The following is a 23,422-nucleotide window of genomic DNA, read 5'->3' as shown; positions in this document are numbered from 1 at the left end:
AATGGTTTCAAGACAATATTAGAATAAGAGTGGCTTAGAAATAAAGCGCTAGTTTTGACGGCATTCAATGATAACCTATTCTCAGTTGACCAAGCATGAATATTAGCAAGATCTTCGTTTATTTTCTGGGAAATTATAGTGGCGGAATCATCTAAACACTCGAAATACAGTTGCACATCGTCAGCAAAAATGTGTAATTTACAATATTTAGGACCTCCGGAAGATCGTTAATATACATCGAGAAAAGAATTGGCCCCAGAATTGAACCCTGGGGGACACCAGAAGATATTGCAATATAGCTGGAATATATCCCATCGTTTAAAACTGATTGTGCTCGTTCGGTTAACCCTCTCCCGCCCATGGTGTCTGTGGTGCACCATCAATTTTTGCACCTTCTAACCTTCATCGAACTGTTTCAACAACAAAAAGGAATATTGGGCACATCTTTATGGTTCCATTAGACTGGAAATATAATCAATTTTGAGTACAAATAGTGAAACTATTGAAAACAATCAATTAACTATTGATTTACAATCAAAAACTTTTTTTTTCGTTTTCCACTAATTTTGGCTATGCCAAATAACTTTTGTTTTAGCATTTTTCTCAAAGATGATTCCTTCCTATTGAAATCTTTGAAAAAAGTCGTGGGCAGGAAAGGGTTAAATAAGATTTGATAAGATTCATTGCATGATTAGAGAAGCCAAACCTTTCAGTGAGTTTAGCACAGAGCTTCTTATGTGAAATGGTATCGAAAGCTTTAGAAAAGTCGAGAAGTAGCAATACAACTGGACGTCCTTTGTCTAAGATGATTCCGATGTCATCAAAAACTTTCAGCCTTGCAGTTTTAGTGCTGTGTTTAGGCCGATATCCAGATTGATGGGGAATCAATAAGTTCTCGCGATTGATAAACTAACTGATTTGATTTTTTATTATGCGCTCAAAGACTTTTGATAGAGCAGAAAGAATACTTATTAGTTATTGGACGCAAATTTTGGAGAGTGTTGAGATGACTTTTCTTCTTAAGAGGTAAAACTTTAGACTTTTTCCATTCATTTGGAAAGACACTGGTGGTAACAATGCAGTTAAATAAATGTGTAGTAGGTTTCAAAATAAGTGGACTAATGAGTTTCAAAAATTTTAATGGTACTTTATCCAGTCCAATGGCATTAGATTCCATGTGGTATAATGCGCTAATGACATCTAAATCATCAATCTGATTGAAATAAAACGGTTCTGTTACTGACTGGCGGTTGGAAATATTTATAATTCGTGATTCAATGGTATCTTTTGTAAAGTTAGTTGTAAAATGCACATTAATTTCATTTGATTCAGACTGTATAATTGATGTTTTGGCGGTCTTAACCACACCAAAGTTTTTTAATTTTCTCCATAGTTCTTTAGAAGGTAATCGAGTATCAATTTTTGATTCATAAAACGAGGTTTTTGCTTTACGAATTTGAGTAGTTACGCGATTACGAAATACTTTGAATAATCTAAAATCAGTATCGCTTTTAGAATACTTCCACTGCTTATAGGCTAAATCGCGATCTGCAATCAGTTTCCCTATCGTATTGTTAAACCAGAGATTATGGTTATTGTCTGGTACTACCGATCGTACAGAAACATATTTATCATGTAAATCAACAAGGCAGCAATTGAAAGTTAAGCAATGCATTAGGATCATTGGAACGATAGTAGTTTGACCAGTTTAAGGAATTGAAGTCATGTGTAAGACCGTGTACATTTAAAGTGGGGCGCAGTTGTATGGAAAAACGCAAACTTCATCCGATCAAGAGAGATCAAGGTTTTTCTGAATCGTTTTGGGACCCCAATCAATTGTGCAAATTATGGGCTCGATTGGTTGCGACCTCGCATGCCGCATCGCGTTTTAAATTTACATGGAGATTAGTATGGGAAAACGTACTTTTTTACATTTTTGCTATTAGCGACTTCAATTTATCATCAATCACTTGACTCAATACGTTAGCATATAGTCTGGAAGATGCCGAAAGACTTTGCCGAAGAAGGTACGTAGCTGGAAGGTCTACAAAAAATGTTATTACGTTTCGAAAATTGAATGTTCAAATCATATGCAAGAAATCAATATTTCAGCCAGCACTACCGGACGACTTATGGTTATCGAAGAGCAAAACCCATCTTCCTTCTTGTCGGATTTTTTTCTTTGTGAAATGATTCCGGATAGCTCCCCTTAGCTCTAAAGCCCTATAAGATCAATTATTTTGAATTAGCACTCAGTTAAATTATTGGTCTACGTTGTTCGGCAGTGCCGGCAGAATAAACGATTTTTTGCATATGGTTTGAACACACAATCTTCGAAGCATTATAACTTTTTTCGTGGACCTTCCAGCAACGTGCCTTCTTCAGCAAAGTTTTCCAGCATCCTTTGGGTTATACTTTAACGTAATGTGCCACTTGGTTTACGATGTACTGAAACCTCTAGTAGTAGAAAAGCAAAAATATACGTTCTCCCATACTAATTTCCATACAAACTTCAAACGCGATGCGGAAAGCGAGGAAGCAACCAATTGGTCCAAAATTCTGCACAGTTGTTCAGAACCCAGAATGACTTCGAAAAACCATTGATTTGAAAAAATGGCCATGACGCCCCACTTTAGTGTACATCCATGGAACGGTAATCACGAAATTTTATTCTATTGGGTACATGAACCATGTCAATATCGAGCGAAGCGAAAATCAGGTCATGATTTGAAAAGCATGGAACATCAATTTGATTGAATTTTAGAACACGTACTCTGGAGTTAGAAAGCATAAGGTCTAGTTGTGACAAACCATTTCTGTGGAAAAAAAAGTTGGCTCGGAACCAAGACTATACATATTATGAATATTGAGCGTTGAAATGAGTTGTGCACTCTTAGGTAAGCTGTGGTTCAGTAAATTCGTGTTGAAATCACCAACAAGAAAAATATCGTTGTAGAGTGTTCCATAATTTGTCATCAAACAGTCTATTGATTCGACGCAGTTCACTTCGGGTGGATTGTAGACAGTTCCAAATAATAGCTTTACGTTCCCTATAACTAATTCAACAAAGATGTATTCTGTATATGAACCACCTGGGGTCGCAGTCGATTTCTCTAAGAGACTACACTGTATGCCTTTTTTAATGAAGATTAAGATACCACCTCCTAATCGCCCCATTCTGTCATGCCTAATTGCATAATATCCCTCGATTTCCAGTACTGCGTTATCGATCCTTAGTTATCCTGAAATTATTTCTGGGCTAAAGAGTTGCATTGCGCATGGTAGCCACATTTCCCTTGCTCAGTGAACATGTAAGGATTAATATTTTTTTTAATAGTTTATTAAAGTGAATTTAACAAGACCTTCCTTCCTTCCTATTGGCATTACATCCCCCACTGGGACATTGCCGCCTTGCTGCTAAGTGTTCATTCACCACTTCTACAGTTATTAACCGCGAGTTTTCTAAGCCAAGTTACCATTTTCGCATTCGTATATCATGAGGTAAACATGATGATACTTTTATGCCCAGAAAAGTCGAGAAAATTTCCAATCCGACAATTTTCTAGACCGGACCGTAAATCGAACCCAGCCGCCTTCAGCATGGTCTTGCTTTGTAGCCGCGCGTCTTACCGCACGACTAAGGAGGGCTCCATTAAACAAGACCAATAAATGTAAATTTAGTTCTTATTTTTATTTTTTAATTAATCTAAAGATACATTACAAACAACTATTCGAATCTAGGGAGAATATCCTTACATTTGGCTGATACAGATGCTATTACAACCATTTATATTTTGATTAAATACAGCTGTGTAATTGTAAAATCATTATACCTTGTTCCTCAGACCGCATCGTGCTTTCGTGCTGTGCGGTTCTTTTCTTTTATTTGCTGAAGAAAGTTTTTAATACTACTCGAAGCTATTTCAATTTCAACAGTGCTTCTCAGCGCTATTTGTACCCACTGATCCCGTTACTTCTTAACCTCTAAAACCTCTTAGAAGGTCACGTCTCCGCACTCAGCAATGAGCATTAATAAAAACAAGAGGAAGGGTGAGTCTCTGGATTCTACACTTCCTTCTAAGAAACAAGATTTCAAGACCGTCCTATCAAACTCTAATATCGGAAATAATTCTTCTCCTATCGAACTGAGCAATAAGTTCGATTTGATTAATGATGAAATTGAGCAAATCGAATCTACCTCTAACCCAAGTGATTCGATTCATGCGAAAAAGCAAAGGATTCCGCCAATGTTGGTATCTGTTGCCGAGTTTTCTGGCTTTAGGAATGAGATTTTGAGTAACCTTCAGGGGATCAAGGTTTTATTTCAGATTGCTAGGAAGGGTGACTGCCGCGTTTTGCCGGGATCCTTTGACAATCGCAAACGTCTTCTTCAGTATTTAACTGAGAAGCGCATAAATTCTTCACATACGACGACAAAACTGAGCGATTGTTCAAAGTCGCCTTGAAAGGTCTCCCCAGTGATGATAAATCACTGGATGAGATTAAAATTGAGTATACTTACATAAACAGTTCCTTTTCAGAGCCTTTGTTCGTACAAGAGAAAATTGATCCGAAATTAATTTAAGGTACAGTGGAGCAAGTGGGTAAAGGAAATCGTATATTTCATGTTCATCAAGTCATAAAAGTTGAATATAATATTGAAATTGATCATATTTATGACATAACGAATCATCTATCCAATCTTTATATGCCTGCGAAAAAGATCTTTGAAAAATACTTTTAGGATACAAAATATTTGGAAAACAAAAAATCGTTTTCAACTTTTCACTTGCCCCACATGTGGGGTAAGTGAAAAAAAGAGGATTTTTCAATATAAGAACATATGTTCTGTTCATATATTCCATGCAAATGTTAATTATACTGAATAGAGCATAACTGTGATCTGTTGTGATGCTTTTTGACACTTCATGAAAGTCAAAGGGCACTAGTGCCTCCATTAAATGATTTTTATGTTTTTATGTTTACTTGATTTTTTTAGGTCTAATATCTCATTTCAATTTCTGTCTAACTTCTTCTTCTTCTTCTTCTTCTTCTTATTGGCATTACATCCCCACACTGGGACAGAGCCGCCTCGCAGCTTAGTGTTCATTAAGCACTTCCACAGTTATTAACTGCGAGGTTTCTAAGCCAATTTACCATTTTTGCATTCGTATATCATGAGGCTAGCACGATGATACTTTTATGCCCAGGGAAGTCGAGACATTCCAATCCGAAAATTGCCTAGACCGGCACCGGGAATCGAACCCAGCCACCCTCAGCATGGTCTCGCTGCGAGTCTTACCGCACGGCTAAGGAGGGCCCCTCTGTGTCTAACACTACTTTCTATTTCAGGTTTATAGTAAGATAATGAACCTTGGCAATAATGCAGAGAAATTATCTTTGAAATAATCATCAAACCTGGAATCATATTGTGTTTCATTAACAATCCACTTATGATTTCAGTAGAAGAGTCTACATTAAAAAAAAATAAATTTTATAAATTTCAACTAAATATATCATAATTGTTGATTTATTTGCAATAGTAGTGATTCTTGTAACATTTTTTACGAATTATTTATCAAACATGTATCATTTAAGACACTGACACGCTTGGCACTTTGTATTCTTGATTTAGTATTACCACGTATCACTGTAATAACCAAAAGCCTTCAAATAAGTTCGAATTGTTATCATTTGTTTATATACGTTTAATAGAAATTATTTGTGTTTGGAAAAATAGAGAAATGCATTCAGTGTCGGAAAATTTTCACTTGCCCCACCCATGGTAAAAAACAGGCAAAGCAATAAAATATTTTTTTCAATTTTTTTGATTTTCATATAAATATTTTTGTGGCTGGAATTCAAAACTACAAAGAAAACCAACTTATCAATGCACTAATTGAATGTGTTATGGAAACCAACATAAAAAAATATTTGTATTTATTCACACGCAAAACAACTTGTGCAAAAGATAAACTTGAAAGGTTGATAAACTTTCACTCTCGCATGTTGGAATGGTTCATTATTTCATGTTTCACTTATTCAACGCATTGATTTGAATGGCCTTGTATGATTGTGAAGTGAAATTGAATAATTCTGTACTTCATCAGTGAAATACTTACGTTTTTTTCACTTACCCCATTTACCCACTTACCCCACTGTACCTTATATAAATATATACCTGAACTTTGACCGATTCGTATGTACGGCCAACCTTCAATGTCATCCAAAGATCTATCATACTCCAAGTATTTTGCACGTAATTTATCATCGCTTTCTGTAGCAAAAACGATTTGATCCATTATCATCTCATCCAACTGATCTTCAAACCTGCATAATGCCGCTTGCGATCGTAAACAAATTACAAAATGATCCAACTTCTCGTGAGGATTGAATATCATTTGAAGAAATCGAAATCTTTCGTACCGCAGAGACATCCTGGGTGAATAATACTCATCTAAAACTTCCATCGCCGCGCGAAATGAATTATCCAACAAATGTGATTTTCCAAATTTAGCGGTTTGGGCGATTTTCCTAACATCAGTACCGCCGAAACACATAAATGCTTTGAATTTTTCATCATGATCTTCAACGGACTTGAGAGCCAAATACGCTAGAAATTGGTCTTTCCACATCTTTCCACAAATGGTGAAATATTGAAGTCCAACTGAAATGTTCAATTACATAACCATAGTTCTTAACACCAGTCGAATGCGAATCTGTTTATTAACTGAACATATATATGTTGTACCTGTAATAGCAGATATCTTGGAATTTGAAAAATTAATAAGGTTGCCGGATTTTACAAAGCTATTCGGAAGTTCGAATTTATTATGCGAAAGATCAGTTTGCAGTTATTGGCTAGCAGTACTGGTTGATGGCAAATAGTTGATGGTGTACTATACGCGAAACTAAAAGTTTGATTAAATGTACGGATTTGGATTGGATTTGTATTGGATTCGATAGGATTTGGTTTAGATTGGATTGGATTTTGATTGAGTTTGGAGTAGATTGGATTGGTTTCGATTGAATTTGCATTGGATTTAATTTGGATTGAATTTGGAATAGATTTTCTTATCTTTAGCATGTTGTTCTTTAATCTTATTAGTAATGAAGTTCAACACCGCTTAGTTTTCGATTGCATTTGGGTAAGACTTGGAATGTTTTTTGGAAGAAATTGTCATTGTATTTGTCAAATAAAAAAGGCTATTGGCTTCGTAAATTTGTTGTTCTTTAATCATCCAACGAAAGTATGAATCACGTTTTATCTTTCGTGACCCACAGTTTGGGAACCCACACTCAGAATCATTGTTCTGGTATTTAAACCATGATTTTGAGTCAAGTTTATTTTGTGCAGTTTTCAATGGAGTTAACCGGTTGCTGAAATGCAACCGATGTTCACCTTCGTCTCATTTAAATAACCCAGGAGAAAAACAAGCATTGCAACCTATGTTAGAAGATTTTTTTTAATGAGAGAATTAGGGAAATGTGGGGTTTGAGTAAAATGCCTTCAGCGTGTGTTAATAGATTCACACATCAGCGTGTCAATCAGCGAGCAGCAAACCATGACTTTGCCCACGGTATACAGAAAACAAGGTAGGCTCGTTAGAAAAATGACACTTCGAATGTGACGCATATTTTATCGCCACATGTTGGAGTACAAAAGTAAGCATGCTGCGACCGTAGAGCATCGTCTCGGTCCAGCTTGTGCAAAGATAGCAGTGACGTCACATGTTTACATTCAAACTGAATGTTTACATACGTGATGAGCCTGCCTTGTTTTTCGTATGCCGTGGACTTTGCCAATCCAGTCAGACCTCCGCGGCGTGTACACGCAGAGTCGCTGTCATAACTTCATTCCGGTTATTTAGGGTCGCACACAACCTTATAGAGAATTGATATTATGTTTGACCTACGCTGCGTTGACAACTCGTCCTGATTTGGCGGCATCTGTTAACTATCTTAGCCAATATCAAAGCTGTCCTACGGACCACCACTGGTCTTACTTAAAGCGAATTCTGCGCTAAGTCACGGGAACGTTAGGCATCGGTCTTGTGTTCCGGCGGAGCTCTGATGCGGTAACAATGGAGGTGGTTTCAGACGCAGGCTGGGGTAGTACCATAATGGACAGGCGCTCTGTAAGCGGCAGCGTGTTCAAATTTTTTGGATGCACTGTGGCGTGGATTGCACGAAAGCGGCAAACCGTATCACTCTCATCGACTGAGGCGGAATTAACTGCGCTCTGTGTGGCTGCTTGTTACGAGCAGTGGCTTATGCGAATAATGCCAGATCTGGTATACGATCCCGAGAAGCCTGTAGTATTTCACGAGAACAATCGATCGACAATGCGGATTGTTGAGGATTCGAAAAATTATATGATGGATCTAGTGCGCCAGAAGATAATTTACCTGAAGTATGTTCCATCTGAACATCAGCAAGCCGACTAAGAGTCTTCCCTTGACTGCTTTTCGGAAACATTGTATTGGGCTGGCTAACTACAGCGGTTGAGTAGGGGTATTAGGAGACAACTCCTATTAGCAAGCCGTTCTCATCTACATCACCTATAGTGTGCGAGACTGAACAGCCCTGGATCAAAATCACCGTCGCTACTACAGCTGACCAGTCAAGCTGATGGGCAAAGGCAATTGCAGTTCTGTTGTCTGGATTTCGCCATCGTTTCGCGGTAAATCTTCCATCTGCATGGATAACAAGGCAGCAACACAAACCGATGGCTGGCTGATATCGAGAGCAGCAAATTTAGAAGGGAAGAGAAAACTATGTGTTCGATCACACATCGCTTCATCGCAGCGTGGCAAGCGAGCAGAGAACCGTGCAGGTCGCCGTTCAATTGTGTGATCTTTTTGTTCACTTGCTTCGCGCCAATTGCTTGCGTTATATACGTTGCATTTGGCGCGCTGCAAATCTAATTAGATTTAAAATTTGAATGTTGTGCACACGTCCCCAAATAAATGTAATATTGTTTCCGTACTAAGAGTCGCTTATAAAAGGCGACTCTCAACCATGCTTGTTGTACAGTGTTCATAGTAACCTCCGAGCAGGCACGCTGCCTCTCGGAGGCAATAAATCAACCGTCCAGTTCAATCAGTAGTTCTTTATTCGTCGCCCGGAGAATCACACCATTAAAATCACACAACGTAGGGTCGTCCCACCCTGGACGAAACACTATTCTTTTCCCTGATGACCACCCGAACGTTCGTAGGACAGTCTCTACACATGGCAGACCGTAGGTGACCCAAATCATCTACCCACTGGTACGGGAGTAGGACGGGAAACAAGGTCCCCAAGGCAGTGTTGGAGTCGGCAAAGGTTCCACTGCCAAAAAAATCGAAGCAGGTAAACCGGCTACCCAACACATAGTGTAGGTACTCTCATCATTCTCACCAGTTGACAGTTCATGTTATGTTGTTTAATGTAGTAAAAAGATAACCTTGAAATAATAAGATCGCGTGTTGTAGTTTGTTCCGTAATTTCGTATTTTATTCGGGTTTAACCTGGACCATCCGAAAACAATTTCAATTATTGAAGACGGTCTTCAGCTATTGATCCGTTCTTAAAATGTGAGGCGAAGGCAATACCAAAGAACTCGCAATCCCGCGTTGAAAGTTATTTGGCGAGATGATGAAAAATAGATTAATACACCTAGCAGTGATTGTCGGAGACGAGCCAGCCTCGGGCTGAAAGTCTCCTTAATAAAGACACAAAAAAAAACCTAGCAGTGATGATGCCTTTCTCGTGCATTATGAAATATGAAAAAAAAAAACATTAGAAAGGTCAAAAAAGCTCTTTAGGGGAATAGATCACATTTTTCACGAATGTAGTGGCTCTTCTGGATATAGATAAAGCATTTGACAGTGTTTGGCATAAAGGTTTGATTGTAAAATTGATGAATTTTATTTTTTTAATGAAAATTAATTTTTAAACTGAACCAAAATTATTTATCAGATCGCTCACTGCAGGTAAACTATCAAAATTCGAAATCTGATATATTACCTGTAAAAGCTGGTGTGACCCAAGGCAGCATATTGGCGCCCATATTGTATAACATTTTTACTTTTGACTTACCTGATTTACCACCAGTGTGTCAAAAGTCTTTGTTTGGGTATTGTGTAAATATCCTGTCCGTTGTCTAATGCTAGACCTAGATGTTAAGTATTCAGTCTGTGCGACTGCTGGTCGAAGACGGTGATTCTGCCTTTAAAAAAGAAGAATCTTCTAGTGTTGATATAAATTTGTATGGTCCTCAATACGACTGCACATTATTATGTTGAAACACAGCATTCTACATTTGGGTTTCAGCGCCAAAACATAATAACATGCACAACGAACATGTTGCCATCTTTTGCACGCCTGCTCAACCACGCATGCGATGCGACTTAACCGCAATTCAAGAGCCAATATCGCAGTCTAAACATGGGTCAAAATCACAATGCAGATGCAGCAGTTTAAACTACGCACCAAAATAAACATTAGGTAAATATGCGGCATGCAGATAGCCAGCAGACGGTCATCAATTGCGCCTATGCGTATTTCACAGCCTTCTTTGCTCTAATGTCGTATAGCCAAATTGTCAACTGAATAATCCAAGCATTCCAAACAAATAACATCTCCCCGCATGTGTCTCAGTCTCTTGGCATGCAACGGATGAAAAAACAAACAGTAGGCCACTCTATGATGGCACGCCGCCTACCACTCTGCACGACCAAATGGACTAATCCAAATTGATTTATTGGTACGGGTGATGACCATTTGAAATCTTCGTAAAGCCTCTCCCCCACACATCGAGAGGCCATTAATCCGCCCGCAGTTCATCTGGGTTTGGCAATCGGGAATGAATCGCTTTGGCACTTGAAATCCATCATTCCAAACGTGAGTCGATTCGAAAAATTTGTTTCTTCCATTTCTTTTCTATTTTCGTGACATTACGTTCCAACTGGAACTATGCTTGTTTCTCAATTCTTCCGTCTCTTGATTGGAAATCTCAAGTCTTATGCTATCAATATCAACGTAGGTACTCACCGAATGTTCTCCAGAGAGCCTCAGCAACTGCTCACTGTTTAACCTCTTCGTTTCCGTGATCGAAGGAATCCGTGAAATGCGAATCTCCATCTCCCTGATCCACTGCCGCAACAGTCGCGGATCACCGTAGAACGTCTGCATCGGAGAGGGTTTGTACATGGCCTAAAATAAAAATAGTGCCATAGTTAAACGCGTTCCGAAACTGACATTTACCCGTTGATGTTGCTGGACGCGGCCGTATTCACTCACCCTCCGGTAGTAGTCCATGTGGTCCTCCTTGGCTCGCACAACCGGGCCTTCGATTTCGCCCCTCGCTTCCCGGCAGCTGTCGAGCAGGTTCGTGTCCATGATAAAGTTGTAGTTGGTCTGCAGTGCCGCCCAGAAGTCGTCCTTGCCGATGCCGGTCGTGATGCTGCTCTGTAGGCTGCAAGAGCTATGGCTATGCCCGCTACCCCACGACCGGCGCCACAGTTCTCGCTCCGAATCGCGCTTTTTCTTTGGGATTGGAAATAAAAACGTGTGTTAGGTAAGAGGGAAACGATGGTAAAGTGAACTAACCTTTAAGCTATTGTATGGCCGATCGATTCTCAGTCTATTTTGTGCCATCTCCGATCCCTCGGGTGGAGCTTGCGGTGGCAGCGAGTTTAGCGACAGCGAAGGCTTTATGAAACAGCCGGCGTTGGGTCCGGTGGTGGCCGTCGAGGAGCCTGCGTTAGCCGCCGAAGATGGCGGTTTAATGCGGTATTTGACCGTTCCGAATGCGTTGGACGCACTGCTGTTGGTTCCATTGCCGTTGCCGCCGGGTGTCTGCTGTGGTTGTGGTTGGGTTTGTGTTTGTGTTTGCGTCGCAGTGGAAGCCACGGTGGACATTCCGGTGCCGGGGATCGAAACTTGGGGCTTGGGTGGTGCGGTTGCGTCCTCACCCGTTGGTGGCTTCATGGCGAATACTCAGTCTATTAGTTGCGGCGGTGTTCCGTTGGAGAAAATCCGGTCTGGGATTGCCTGCGGTCGTTTGGGCCGGGTCGTAGAATATCCGTGTCGGTCGATGGAGGTCTCCTGGTCCACCTTCTTAGCTAAGGAAGAAGTGGTGGAGTCCTTGGCGCTCTCCGAACTGTTGGCAGTTCGCGGAAACCGGCATTTTGCGACCGTTTTCCGTTGAGTACCGATGTTGGTTAACTTGAAACTCGGGGTGCCCCGTTTGGCTTACAAAATGAACATTTTCAATGACGAGAATCTGTGTGAGAACAAAAAAGAAGAACGTCAATCAATAACTACATACGCAATTAGGTTTATAATCATCTGGAGAGGCAAAAGCCAATAAAGGCAAACAGCGAACATCAACGATTTCATGTTCCTCTACATATAACTGACGAGGATAGGCTGCCATATCTTTGATGAATTACGTTTTAAGCGTTTTTTATTTACTTCCAATAAAACCAATAAAATTCAGTTAATAGAAACATATTTCGTTTGCTACCTGCATAAATCTTTTGTGTTTTATTAGAAGTTTTTAAGTAGCATTTGTTGATCCAAAATCATTAAACACAGTGGAAGTAAATTGAAGAATTTTAAAATCTTATAATTGTGCCAAATCATTGTAAAATAGAAATGATGAATATAAATTGATTACACTGTCTTATTCAACTTGAAGAATGTTTGCCATATATAATTGATTAGATCACTGAAAACTCTCTAGATCGATTTCCATATGACTGACTTAAAATTACACATTCTGTATCCAAACGACTGAAACATCAAATGAAATTTTCTCACAAACCTCCGATCTTGAGTTTGACGACGCTGGTGATTGGTAATGCGCATTATTGAAAATAATTGATTTTAACAAACATCTTAAAGCTGAAAAAATTCTGCCTTTGCATGAATTCACTGAATTAAAAATATTGTTTTCCTTTATCCAAGTGATTTTTTAATTTTAAAATTAAGTTCATCATTAGGTAATGAAAAATTAATCTACATATCGTCTCCAGGAGCCTTGCGAGCAAAGGCGTAGGATAGCTTCATTAGATAGAAGATAGCTGCTTCTATCGCGCGCGAGCCATTTTGAAGATTCTACAAAGAGAGCGGACGTGCATCGGAGAGCTATCCCAGTATTGAAGCTCCCGTTTGTTATTATGTAGCAAATCATCGAGTCTTGATTTTTGGTAGCAGCACTCAAGTGACATTACCTCGCAAGGTGTTGGTGATCTCAAAGGCGCATTATTAAAATAAATCAGCCCTTTTCAGGACCACCACTTCATCCAGAAGATAAAAGAGGTTTGATTTTAAGTATTCAAATTTTATGCTCATGTAAAATGTTCTGCTCAAATTCGTTTTGCTACTCTTAAGTTGTTGCGTGGTGGTCGGAATCTTGTGAGAAGTGTTCACTTAGGATCTGCCGACGCCGATAATAGCCACTCGATGATTGAACACTGAATTGCTACAGACGCCATCCCCGCGAATACATTTTCTGCAACAACAATTCGCCGAGGGCCGCCACTGAGACCGATATCGACGCCACTGAAATTCTGCAGACTCCATGAGATTTTGAAAAATCCTCTCAATTAACGTGCATAATAGTGGTTTTGAAAAGGATAGATTATTTTCCTATGCTTCTTACCAATCATAAACAGTCGATTTACTTATAATCATGCGTCTTTTCAATCACTAACTCAAATGCAGCTAGTCCGCTCATCCTCTTGTCTGTCGAGCCCCACCACGTCTTGCTCTTGTTGTCCATTTAAATGTCTGTCGTTAATCCCTTTCGTATGTCTTCCTCTCGTTGTTGTCTATCAAGAATAAGTTTGTTTGTCCCGTTCCATATGTGAAATGTGGCCAAGAATGTCAACTATGTAAACATCAGCATCTTAATCACCTAAGCAACCTAAAATCACTTTCTTTCCTACTGTCAGTGTTTGCAGAAATCGCTCTCAATAGATAACGAACAGCGGTAAAAATGAGGCAAAAACCTTTTCGAATCATAACAAGCCATGAAACCAAGTCTATCGGGCTTGTATTAAGTTGAAAAAAAAAACTGATTCGGATAGGGGGCGACAAGGGGGTTTGATAAAACGCTTGTTCATGCTCAATTTATGTTGGGGACCTTTTTTCGCATATCTGCGTAGGACAAGTTGGAATGCATCATCATAACTGGTGCCCACCGCAATTGGGGCTTTAAAAAAAATCATGGCCCATGTAAAATTAGCCTCCTGATCAGTTCATTATCGTATCGTAACAGCTTCCGAAAAACGTCTTTCACGGTATGCTACCTATCGAGAGTGTATACAGACATGATAATTGAGAGAGTTTTTCTTTCTCCTTTGGATTCAAACCCTGCCTACTGTATTAGTGTATTCCCTTATCTCGCCAAAACCGCGAGTCTTTCGGTTCCCCAAAGCCAATATTACTGTACAAGAATCATGAAGACTTGTATGAAAAACATGATTTCGGCTCCGTAACGCTTAAATTCTTCGAAGTGACCACCATCGCTACCGGCGCCTTCGTTATTCTGCTGCTGTGTCCGCTCTTCGCGATATCTAGTTCGAAGTAATGATTAACCCTCAAACTGCCGGGACGAATCTTGACAACTTAAAACAGCTCGTTCTCGGTCAATTTTCAACTAAATTGCAAGCGGTTTCAACTGTGATCAAGGGGAATAGTAGTTTCATCATATAGATGGGTAAAATGGCCAGGATGACCCTCCCTCTTTTAGAGGGGGGAGTTTTGAAGTGTGGCATAAGTCATTTTTTGAGCAAATGTTTAGTATTTTGAAACTTTTAACGTCAAAACAGGTATTTTAGTATAAGTAAATAATGGTTAATGTGAATGGTTGACAACAATGGCCAAATAGACATGAATTGACCTCCGGATGACCTCAGAATAGGTTCCGGAAACCCGGAATATCCGGTATAAAAGGCCAGCATAGAATCACCGAATATATCGGTCTTCCGGCACCTCAAACTTCTCAGAATCACATAGGTAACTTAGAAAACGCCATAGTTTCTTGGTAGGGTAAAAGGGGCCATTTGATGGCCACGGAACAGATTCCGTAAACCCGAAATTTTCGGTATAAAAGGCCAACATAAGACTACAAAACAAATTAGGCTTCCGACACCTCAAACTACTCAGAATCTCATAAGTAACTTAGAAAACGCCATAGTTTCTTGGTAGGGTAGAACTGGCCATGCAATGGCCACGAAACAGGTCCCGGAAACCCGGAATTTCCGGTACAAAAGGCCAAGATAAAAAAACATAACAAATTAGGCTTCCGATACCTCAAACTTCTCAGAATCTCATGAGTAATTTAGAAAATGCCTTAGTTTCTTGGAAGGGTAAAACTGGCGGTGCGATGGCCATGGAACAGGTTCCGGAAACCCGGATTTTTCAGTAAAAATGGCCCACATGAAACTGCAAAACAAATTTGGCTTACGACACCTCAAACTTCTCAGAATCTCATGAGTAATTTAAAAAATGTCTTAGTTTCTTGATAGGGTAAAACTGGCCATGCGATGGCGACGGGACAAGTTCCCGGAAAAAAGGCCAGCATAGTGTCACGGAATATATCGGTCTTCCGACACCTCAATCCTCACAGAATCTCATTAGTAATCCAGATAACGCCATAGTTTTTTGGTAGGGAAAAAATGGGCAAGTGATGATCACGGAACAGGTTCCGGGAACCCTGAATACATGGTGCAAAAGGGCAACGTACAACCATAAAACAGGTATAAACCCTTATCTTACCTTACACCTTACTTCTCCGGTACTAAAGCCCAACGTAGAACTACGAAATAAATCAGTCTTCAAAAATGTATAGATATAGGTGCATCTTGAATTACTCCAATACTATTGATAAGCAATGCAGTATAGGTTTCGATATAGTTCTTGTTTTTACTCTCAAGAGGATCATGATAGCCTATTTGGACCTTTACAGAGAGCAATCTCATTAAATGTGTCCCCCTTATCAATAAGAATGCAATCCTTTCTTGAGAAAACAGAACAATAATACTGTTATTCGACCAAGTATTGGAGCCCTAGCAACCTCTTTGTCTTGCTTCTACAATATCACCAGTAGAGCACCACACCTGGGATTTAGCTATATGTACAAAACAATTAGCCGTGCGGTAAGATGCGCGGCTACAAAGCAAGACCATGCTGAGGCTGGCTGGGTTCGATTCCCGGTGCCGGTCTAGGCAATTTTCGGATTGGAAATTGTCTCGACTTCCCTGGGCATAAAAGTATCATCATGCTCATGATATACGAATGCAAAAATGGTAACTTGGCTTAGAAACCTCGCAGTTAATAACTGTGGAAGTGCTTAATGAACACTAAGCTGCGAGGTGGCTCTGTCCCAGTGTGGGGATGTAATGCCAATAAGAAGAAGGACAAAACAATTTCTAGCTAAAACATTTGTCCTGCAATGAGAATTTCCGTCATCTGCAGGGAAAAGTTAAGTTAGTTATACTTCAGATACTGCTATTGGTAGCGTAAACTAAAACAACTTATAGCCCTAGCTCGAAAAATGGATTTAGCTAGGGCTCGGTTTGGTAGATCTTACTCCGTAAGACACTACGTAAAAGTGATCTATCCAACGTTACAGGAAAAAGCCTACATAGAACTACAAAATAAATCAGTCTATCGACCCCTCAAATGGAAACGGAAAAGATTCCAGAAATCCAGGATTTCCAGTAAAAAAGACCTACATAGAACATCAGTCTTCCGACAACTTGAACTTCTGAGAATTTCCCGAGTTATCCAGAAAACGCCAAATTGCTCTTTTACTGGCAATTTTATAGCCACAGAACAAGATTCGGAGTCCCTGGAAAGCCCATTCTGATAGCCTAACGTGGCCTTTTGTACCGGATATTCCGGGCTCCCGAAACCTATCATGAAACATGGCGATTCCAAAATTACTCATGAGATTCTGAGAAGTTTAAAGTGTTGGAAGACCGCTTAATTTCGTGGTTCTATGATGGCTTTTTGTACTGCTTGTTACGGGCTTCTGGAATCTATTCCGTGGTCATCACTTGGCCAGTTTTACTCTACCAAGGAACTAAAATGTTTTCTGGATTACTTATGATATTCTGAGAAGTTTGAGGTGTCGGAAGACTTATTTGTTTTGTAGTTTCATGTTGGCCTTTTGTACCGATGATTCCGGGTTTCCGAAACATTTTCCATGGTCATCCCATGGCCAGTTTTACCCTAACAAAAAACTATGGCATTTTCTTAGTTACTCATGAGATTTTGAGAAGCTTAAGGTATCGGAAGATTGATTTGTTTTGTAGTTCAACGTTGGCCTTTTGTCGGGTCTCAGGAATCTATAATGTGGCCCTACTAAGAAACTTAGACGTTTTCTAGATTACTCATGAGAATCAGAGAAATTTGAGGTGTCGGAAGCCTGATTTGATTTGCAGTTTTGTATTGGTCTTTTTTACCGGAAATCCCGGGTTTCCGGAACCTGTTCCATGGCCATCTTTTACCCTACCAAGAAACTATGGCGTTTTCTAAGTTACTTGTGCGATTCAGAGAAGTTTGAGGTGTCGGAAGACCGATATATTCCGTAATTCTATGTTGGCCTTTTATACTGGATATTTCGGGTTTCCGGAACCTGTTCGATGATCAACCAGAGGCCAATTTATATCTATTTTGTCGCTATTGTTGTCGACCATTCACATTGACTATTATTCACTTATACTAAAACATCCGTTATGATGATGATTTCAAAATACTAAACATTTGCTCTAAAAATTACACTTAAAAACTCCCCCTCTGAAAGAGGAAGAGTCATCCTGAGCATTCCACCCATCTACTTTCTGGAACTATTATTCCCCTTGACCACAGTTGAAACCGCTTGCATTTTAGTTGAAAATTGACCGTGAACGAGCTGTTTCAGGTTGTCAAGATTCGTCCCGGCAGTTTGAGTGTAAAAAGAAACCTTGTGAACAAATATGTTACCTTTGAAACTGTTAATTCATTCATCTAATCCGAGCACCAGCATTTTTAGCGTTATTGGTTCATTGGGGGCCCTCCTTAGCGGTGCGGCAAGATGCACGGCTACAAAGCAAGACCATGCTGAGGGTGGCTGGGCTCGATTACCGGTGCCGGTCTAGACAATTTTCGGATTGGAAATTGTCTCTCAAATGGTAGTTTCAAATATAACGAAATTTTAATTGAGGTGTCGGAAGCCTAATCTATTTTGTAGTTTTATGTTTGCAATTTTTTACCGGAAATTCTGGATTTCCGAAACCTGTTCCATGGCCATCGTACGGCCAGTTTTACCCTACCAAGAAACTAAGGCGTTTTCTAGATTACTCATGAGATTCTGAGAGGGTAGTTTTATGTTGGCCTTTTGTACCGGAAATTCAGGGATTCCGGAACCTTTTCCGTGGCCATCGCATGGTCAGTTTTACCCTTCCAAGAAACTAAGGCATTTTCTAAATTACTAATTTGTTATGTTTTTTTATTTTGGCCTTTTGTACCGGAAACTCCGGGTTTCCGGAACCTGTTTCGTGGCCATTGCATGGCCAGTTCTACCCTACTGATAAACTATGGCGTTTTCTAAGTTACTTATGAGATTCTGAGAAGTTTGAGGTGTCGGAAGCCTAATTTTTTTTGTAGTTTTATGTTGGCCATTTTTTACCAGAAATTTCGGGTTTCCGGAACCTGTTCCGTGGCCATCGCATGGCCAGTTTTATCCTACCAAGAAACTAAGGCGTTTTCTAAATTACTCATAAGATTCTGAGAAGTTTGAGGTGTCGGATGCCTAATTTGTTTTGTAGTTTTATGTTGGCCTTTTATACCGGAAATTCCGGGTTTCCGAAACCTGCTCCATGGCCATCGCATGGCCAGTTTTACCCTACTGATAGAAACTATGGGGTTTTCTAAGTTACTTATGAGATTCTGAGAAGTTTGAGGTGTCGGAAGCCTACCCGAGCAGCACACATGTTGTAAACGAGTTCATATAACTCATATATGACCATATTCAGTCATATATGAGTTACTTCAACCAAATTGGTCTGAATTGTGCTGCTAGGGTAATTTGTTTTGTAGTTTTATGTTGGCCACTTTTTACCGGAAATTTCGGGTTTCCGGAACCTATTCCGTGGCCATCGCATGGCCAGTTTTACCCTACCAAGAAACTAAGGCATTTTCGAAATTACTCATGAGATTCTGAGAAGTTAGAGGTGTTGGAAGCCTAATTTGTTTTGAAGTTTTATGTTGGCCTTTTGTACCGGAAATTCCGGGTTTCCGGAACCTGCTCCGTGGCCATCGCATGGCCAGTTTCACCCTACTGAAAAACTATGGGGTTTTCTAAGTTACTTATGAGATTCTGAGAAGTTTGAGGTGTCGGAAGCCTAATTTGTTTTGTAGTTTTATGTTGGCCATTTTTTACCAGAAATTTCGGGTTTCCGGAACCTGTTCCGTGGCCATCGCATGGCCAGTTTTATCCTACCAAGAAACTAAGACGTTTTTGAAATTACTCATAAGATTCTGAGAAGTTTAAGGTGTCGGACGCCTAATTTGTTATGTAATTTTATCTTGGCCTTTTGTACCGGAAATTCCGGATTTCCGGAACCTGTTCCGTGACCATCAAATGGTCAGTGTCACCCTACTGAAAAACTATGGCGTTTTCTAAGTTATTTATGAGATTCTGAGAAGTTTAAGGTGTCGGATGACCGATATGTTCGGTGATTCTATGCTGGCCGTTTATACCGGATATTCCGGGTTTCCGGTACCTATTCTGAGGTCATCCGGAGGTCAATTTATGTCTATTTGACCGATGTTGTCAACCATTCACATTGATCATTAATTACTTATACTAAAACACCTGTTACGACGTTAAAAATTTCAAAATACTAAACATTTGCTCAAAAAATGACTTATGCCACACTTCAAAACTCCCCCCTCTTAGCGAGGGGGGGTCATCCTGAGCATTTTATCCATCTACATGCTGGAGCTACTATTCCCCTTGATCACAGTTGAAACCGCTTGCAATTTAGTTAAAAATTGACCGAGAACGAGCTGTTTTAAGTTGTCAAATTTCGTCCCGGCAGTTTGAGGGTTAAAGTTAAACCCGCAATTTACTTGATTTTGATGCCCATGATTGCGATGCACGAACGTGATTGTTTGGTTTACCCATTTCTAAGCTATTCAATAATTGTCAATAATAGAAAATTGAAAAACAATATTTTTAGAAGACTTTATAGAAGCGTTGACATTTCTTTTATTAAATAGTCCAAGGTAGAAAACACGTAGGCCTACGTCAAAAACGTGGAATTTACTAAAAGTTTTTTTTTAGTATCTTTATTTAGAATATTTTCAGCCCTGGCTTCGTTTCCGGAACTGCTAAAATCTGTTTCACACGTTTGGTGTGTGACATGGCATGGCAAATGGTGAGTAATGCATACCGTTGTTACTTTGCATACCGTTGTTACGTAAGCAGGAATAAAATAGACCCCATTTTATGGTCCTTAGCCTCTTATCCACAAACTCCTATCCCAACCACCTCGTGGTGCCCTGATAAGGTAGCCCAACCGAAGATTCAGTTATATCAAGAAAGGCAAAAGTAGTGCAAACGGATGGATTATACGGCAACAGACCCGGCAACGAATGAAGGACAACGATTGGGAAATCGGATCTTGGATCGCGAGAACTTTGATTCAACCCGCACGTGTTGGGCTCGTGGCTCGTGAACTACAGAAGATCCGCGTGAGCGTAGATGTAATCCAGGAATTACGGTGGCCCAAAACCGGAGAACGTGAATTCTGTGCCGTGGGTTCAATCGCAAGCACTTTATTCAAGTACCGCATCTACTATAACGGTGGCGACAAAACAGAGCATCGAGTTGGCTTCATGGCAGATGAGGTGAGTTTTTCGGTGGATTTATGGGCTTCCGGCTATCGGCGACCGCATTTGCGTGGTGTGGAGAATGAAAAGCAAATTCCTTAACTACAGTTTGCAGGACCATGATCAGCATCTATGCCCCAACGAACGATGAACATGATGACATGAAGGATGCGTTCTATGAGATCCTTGATAAGACATATGACGAGTGCCGTATACATTGTTATCCCCAATATTGACGTCGTAGATCTGAGGATTTACCACCCTCAACAATTTGCTCAGCCGCCTTCACGAATGACGCACCGTTTCGCTTGAATGCGTAAACGACGGGTTAAATCCACGAATCTTTCGAAATGCTCATTAAGGCATTCAACATCAGAACAAGAAGGAACTCGTCATCTCCAGGCACATGGTCAAACAACTACTGGATCCCTGAGCACGCCAAATGAAGCATTTTAGAACGTTTTTCCTATCGAGAAATAATTCCACTAGCACTGAAATATCTCCCCAACTCACGCTACTACTTTTGCCAAACCGTAAGCAGCCGGAACTTATCGGCAACGAAAACAAACGCATCGAATCCATCTTATTCGAGCATTTAACACTTTTTCACAAACTATTTAAATCGAAAGATACCGACTTCTCAGGAAACTTGATTTTCAATCGCAATAGTAGCATTTTCTTCTCTTTTTTTACTCGTCTCCAAATCCAATATTCGGTTGCTGCGGCAGTGGGCTTCGTTGTCGTGTGGCTAGCGGGTCAATCGTTTAGACGCATGTTCTATGGAGTGTGGATTCTATTCCCGACCCGGTAAGGAGGAAACTTTTCGCGATCAAAAAAATCCGTTTTGTGTCTTGTCCGTTGACTCATGCTAGGTGTACGACCTCTGATCGAAGACGGCGCTCTTGTCTTTTTTATACAACCAAAGACGATATCGATCTACGAACAACATTCCCTGATTTTGCCAGGTTTTTTTTTCCAGGTGCACTACGTTTATTTCCAGGTTTTTGCAGCAAAACAATCAATTCAAACAAGTTAATATTGCAAAGCACGTTTAAAAAATATAGAAATTACTTTAAAAATTCTTACGGAAATTTTTTCTAGGAATTCCTTCACAAGTTCATCCAGGAATTGCTTCAGCCATTCAATCAAAAATCCGTCAGCAATTCCTTCGAAAATTCTTCCAGGGATTCCTTCGAACCGAAAAGGATGAATTCAGAAACTTCTTGAAAAAGGGCATTCTGAAAATTACTTCGGAATTTCCTCCAGGATTTCATTCGGAAATATCTTTATAAAAACATATCACGGAATTGCTCCGGAAATTCCTCAGAAAATTCCTTTAGAGATTCCATTGGCAATTCCTTTACGAATTTCTTTGGAAATTCATCTAGGGGCTCCTTCAAAAATTTCCTGAGAAAATCCCTAGGAAATACCTCCGTAAAATACTTCTTTAGGAATTGCTTTTGAATTTAGTTCAGTATTTTCTTTAGAAAAACTTCAGAATTTCTTCGGGAATTAATTCAAAAAATCATTTGGGAATTACTTTGTGAATTCCTTTACGAGTTCCGTTAGAAAACTCTTTAGCAATTTCCTCGGAAATGTTTTAAGGAACTCTTCTGGAACTCCTTCAGATCTTTCGAAATAAGTTCGGAAATACAGTTGATGCAATAGTATGAGATTGCTAATATCGTTCCCGTTCGCGTGGCCATTATCCAGTTTGTGTGGCCCAAAGTACCGGGCCAGTAGTATCAAAGAAATCTTGGTGATGAAACCTAAACATGCACTACAGCATGATGGGCAATAAAAGACATGAAGCATCGAGACGAGCCAGTTCAGGGCTGAAAGTCTCGCTAATAAAGACAAAAAAAACTTGAAGCTTTGCTTTTAGAAACATATTTTGGCAAAATAATTTTGATAGTTACTGCGCTACTATCACATAAGCGAATAAGTACTAGACACCTCTACCCTCTTTAGGATTGGGACATTTTGGGATTTTTTTTAGGAACTCTTATGGAAATTTCCTTTAGATTCCTTGGAAAATTCGTATAGGAATTGCTTTGAAAATTTTAATAAATTTCTTCAAGAATTTATACGGAAATTATTTCTGGAATTCTTAAAGGAAGTTGTTCCAGGTAATTTGGAAATTCGTCCAGTACCTTCTTCGGGAACTCTTTAGGAGATTTCGAGACAATTTATTTTAGCAAATCTTCTAAAAATTACTTTGAATCTTTTTGCCTTTCTCGTATATGTACTAAGTATTCGTAAAGGCTATATGATCGCTCCAAAAACAAACTTTTTATAGAAGACCCGGAGACCCATACAGGGCTGGTAGCGACCGAAGCCACTCAAAATAGTGACTTTAGTGACCAAAGCTAGCGAAAAAAGGGACCAAATAGTGACTTCAGTTGCAGAAAAAGTGACCAAATAGTGACTTCTAATTTCAGTTGCAAGTTCGATGAGATTGGCGATGATTTGTGGCGGAAAACATTTTTCACTTACCACTATTTTCTCTTACAACAAACTCAGAATAGAAAAGAAAATCGTACAC

General features: G+C 39.7%; 1 protein-coding gene across 3 annotated transcripts in view; it reads right to left on the bottom strand.

Annotated features, from left to right (window-relative positions):
* LOC134213731 (klarsicht protein) overlaps positions 1–23,422 on the bottom strand; it is a 780,975-nt gene that overhangs the window by 623,344 nt on the left and 134,209 nt on the right. For all 3 annotated transcript variants that reach the window (XM_062693046.1, XM_062693047.1, XM_062693048.1), the window contains exons 2-4: positions 11,596–12,271; positions 11,287–11,532; positions 11,038–11,199 (exon numbers count right to left, since the gene is read on the bottom strand). In XM_062693046.1, coding sequence (XP_062549030.1) covers positions 11,038–11,199; positions 11,287–11,532; positions 11,596–11,976 — 789 coding nt within the window. In that variant the 5' untranslated portion in view covers positions 11,977–12,271. The remainder of the gene's footprint in view (positions 1–11,037; positions 11,200–11,286; positions 11,533–11,595; positions 12,272–23,422) is intronic.

Source organism: Armigeres subalbatus, chromosome 2, assembly GCF_024139115.2.
Source record: "Armigeres subalbatus isolate Guangzhou_Male chromosome 2, GZ_Asu_2, whole genome shotgun sequence".
NCBI lineage: Eukaryota > Metazoa > Arthropoda > Insecta > Diptera > Culicidae > Armigeres > Armigeres subalbatus.
The sequence above is the reverse complement of the archived record's forward strand: the minus strand, read 5'-3'. Positions and strand labels throughout refer to the sequence as shown.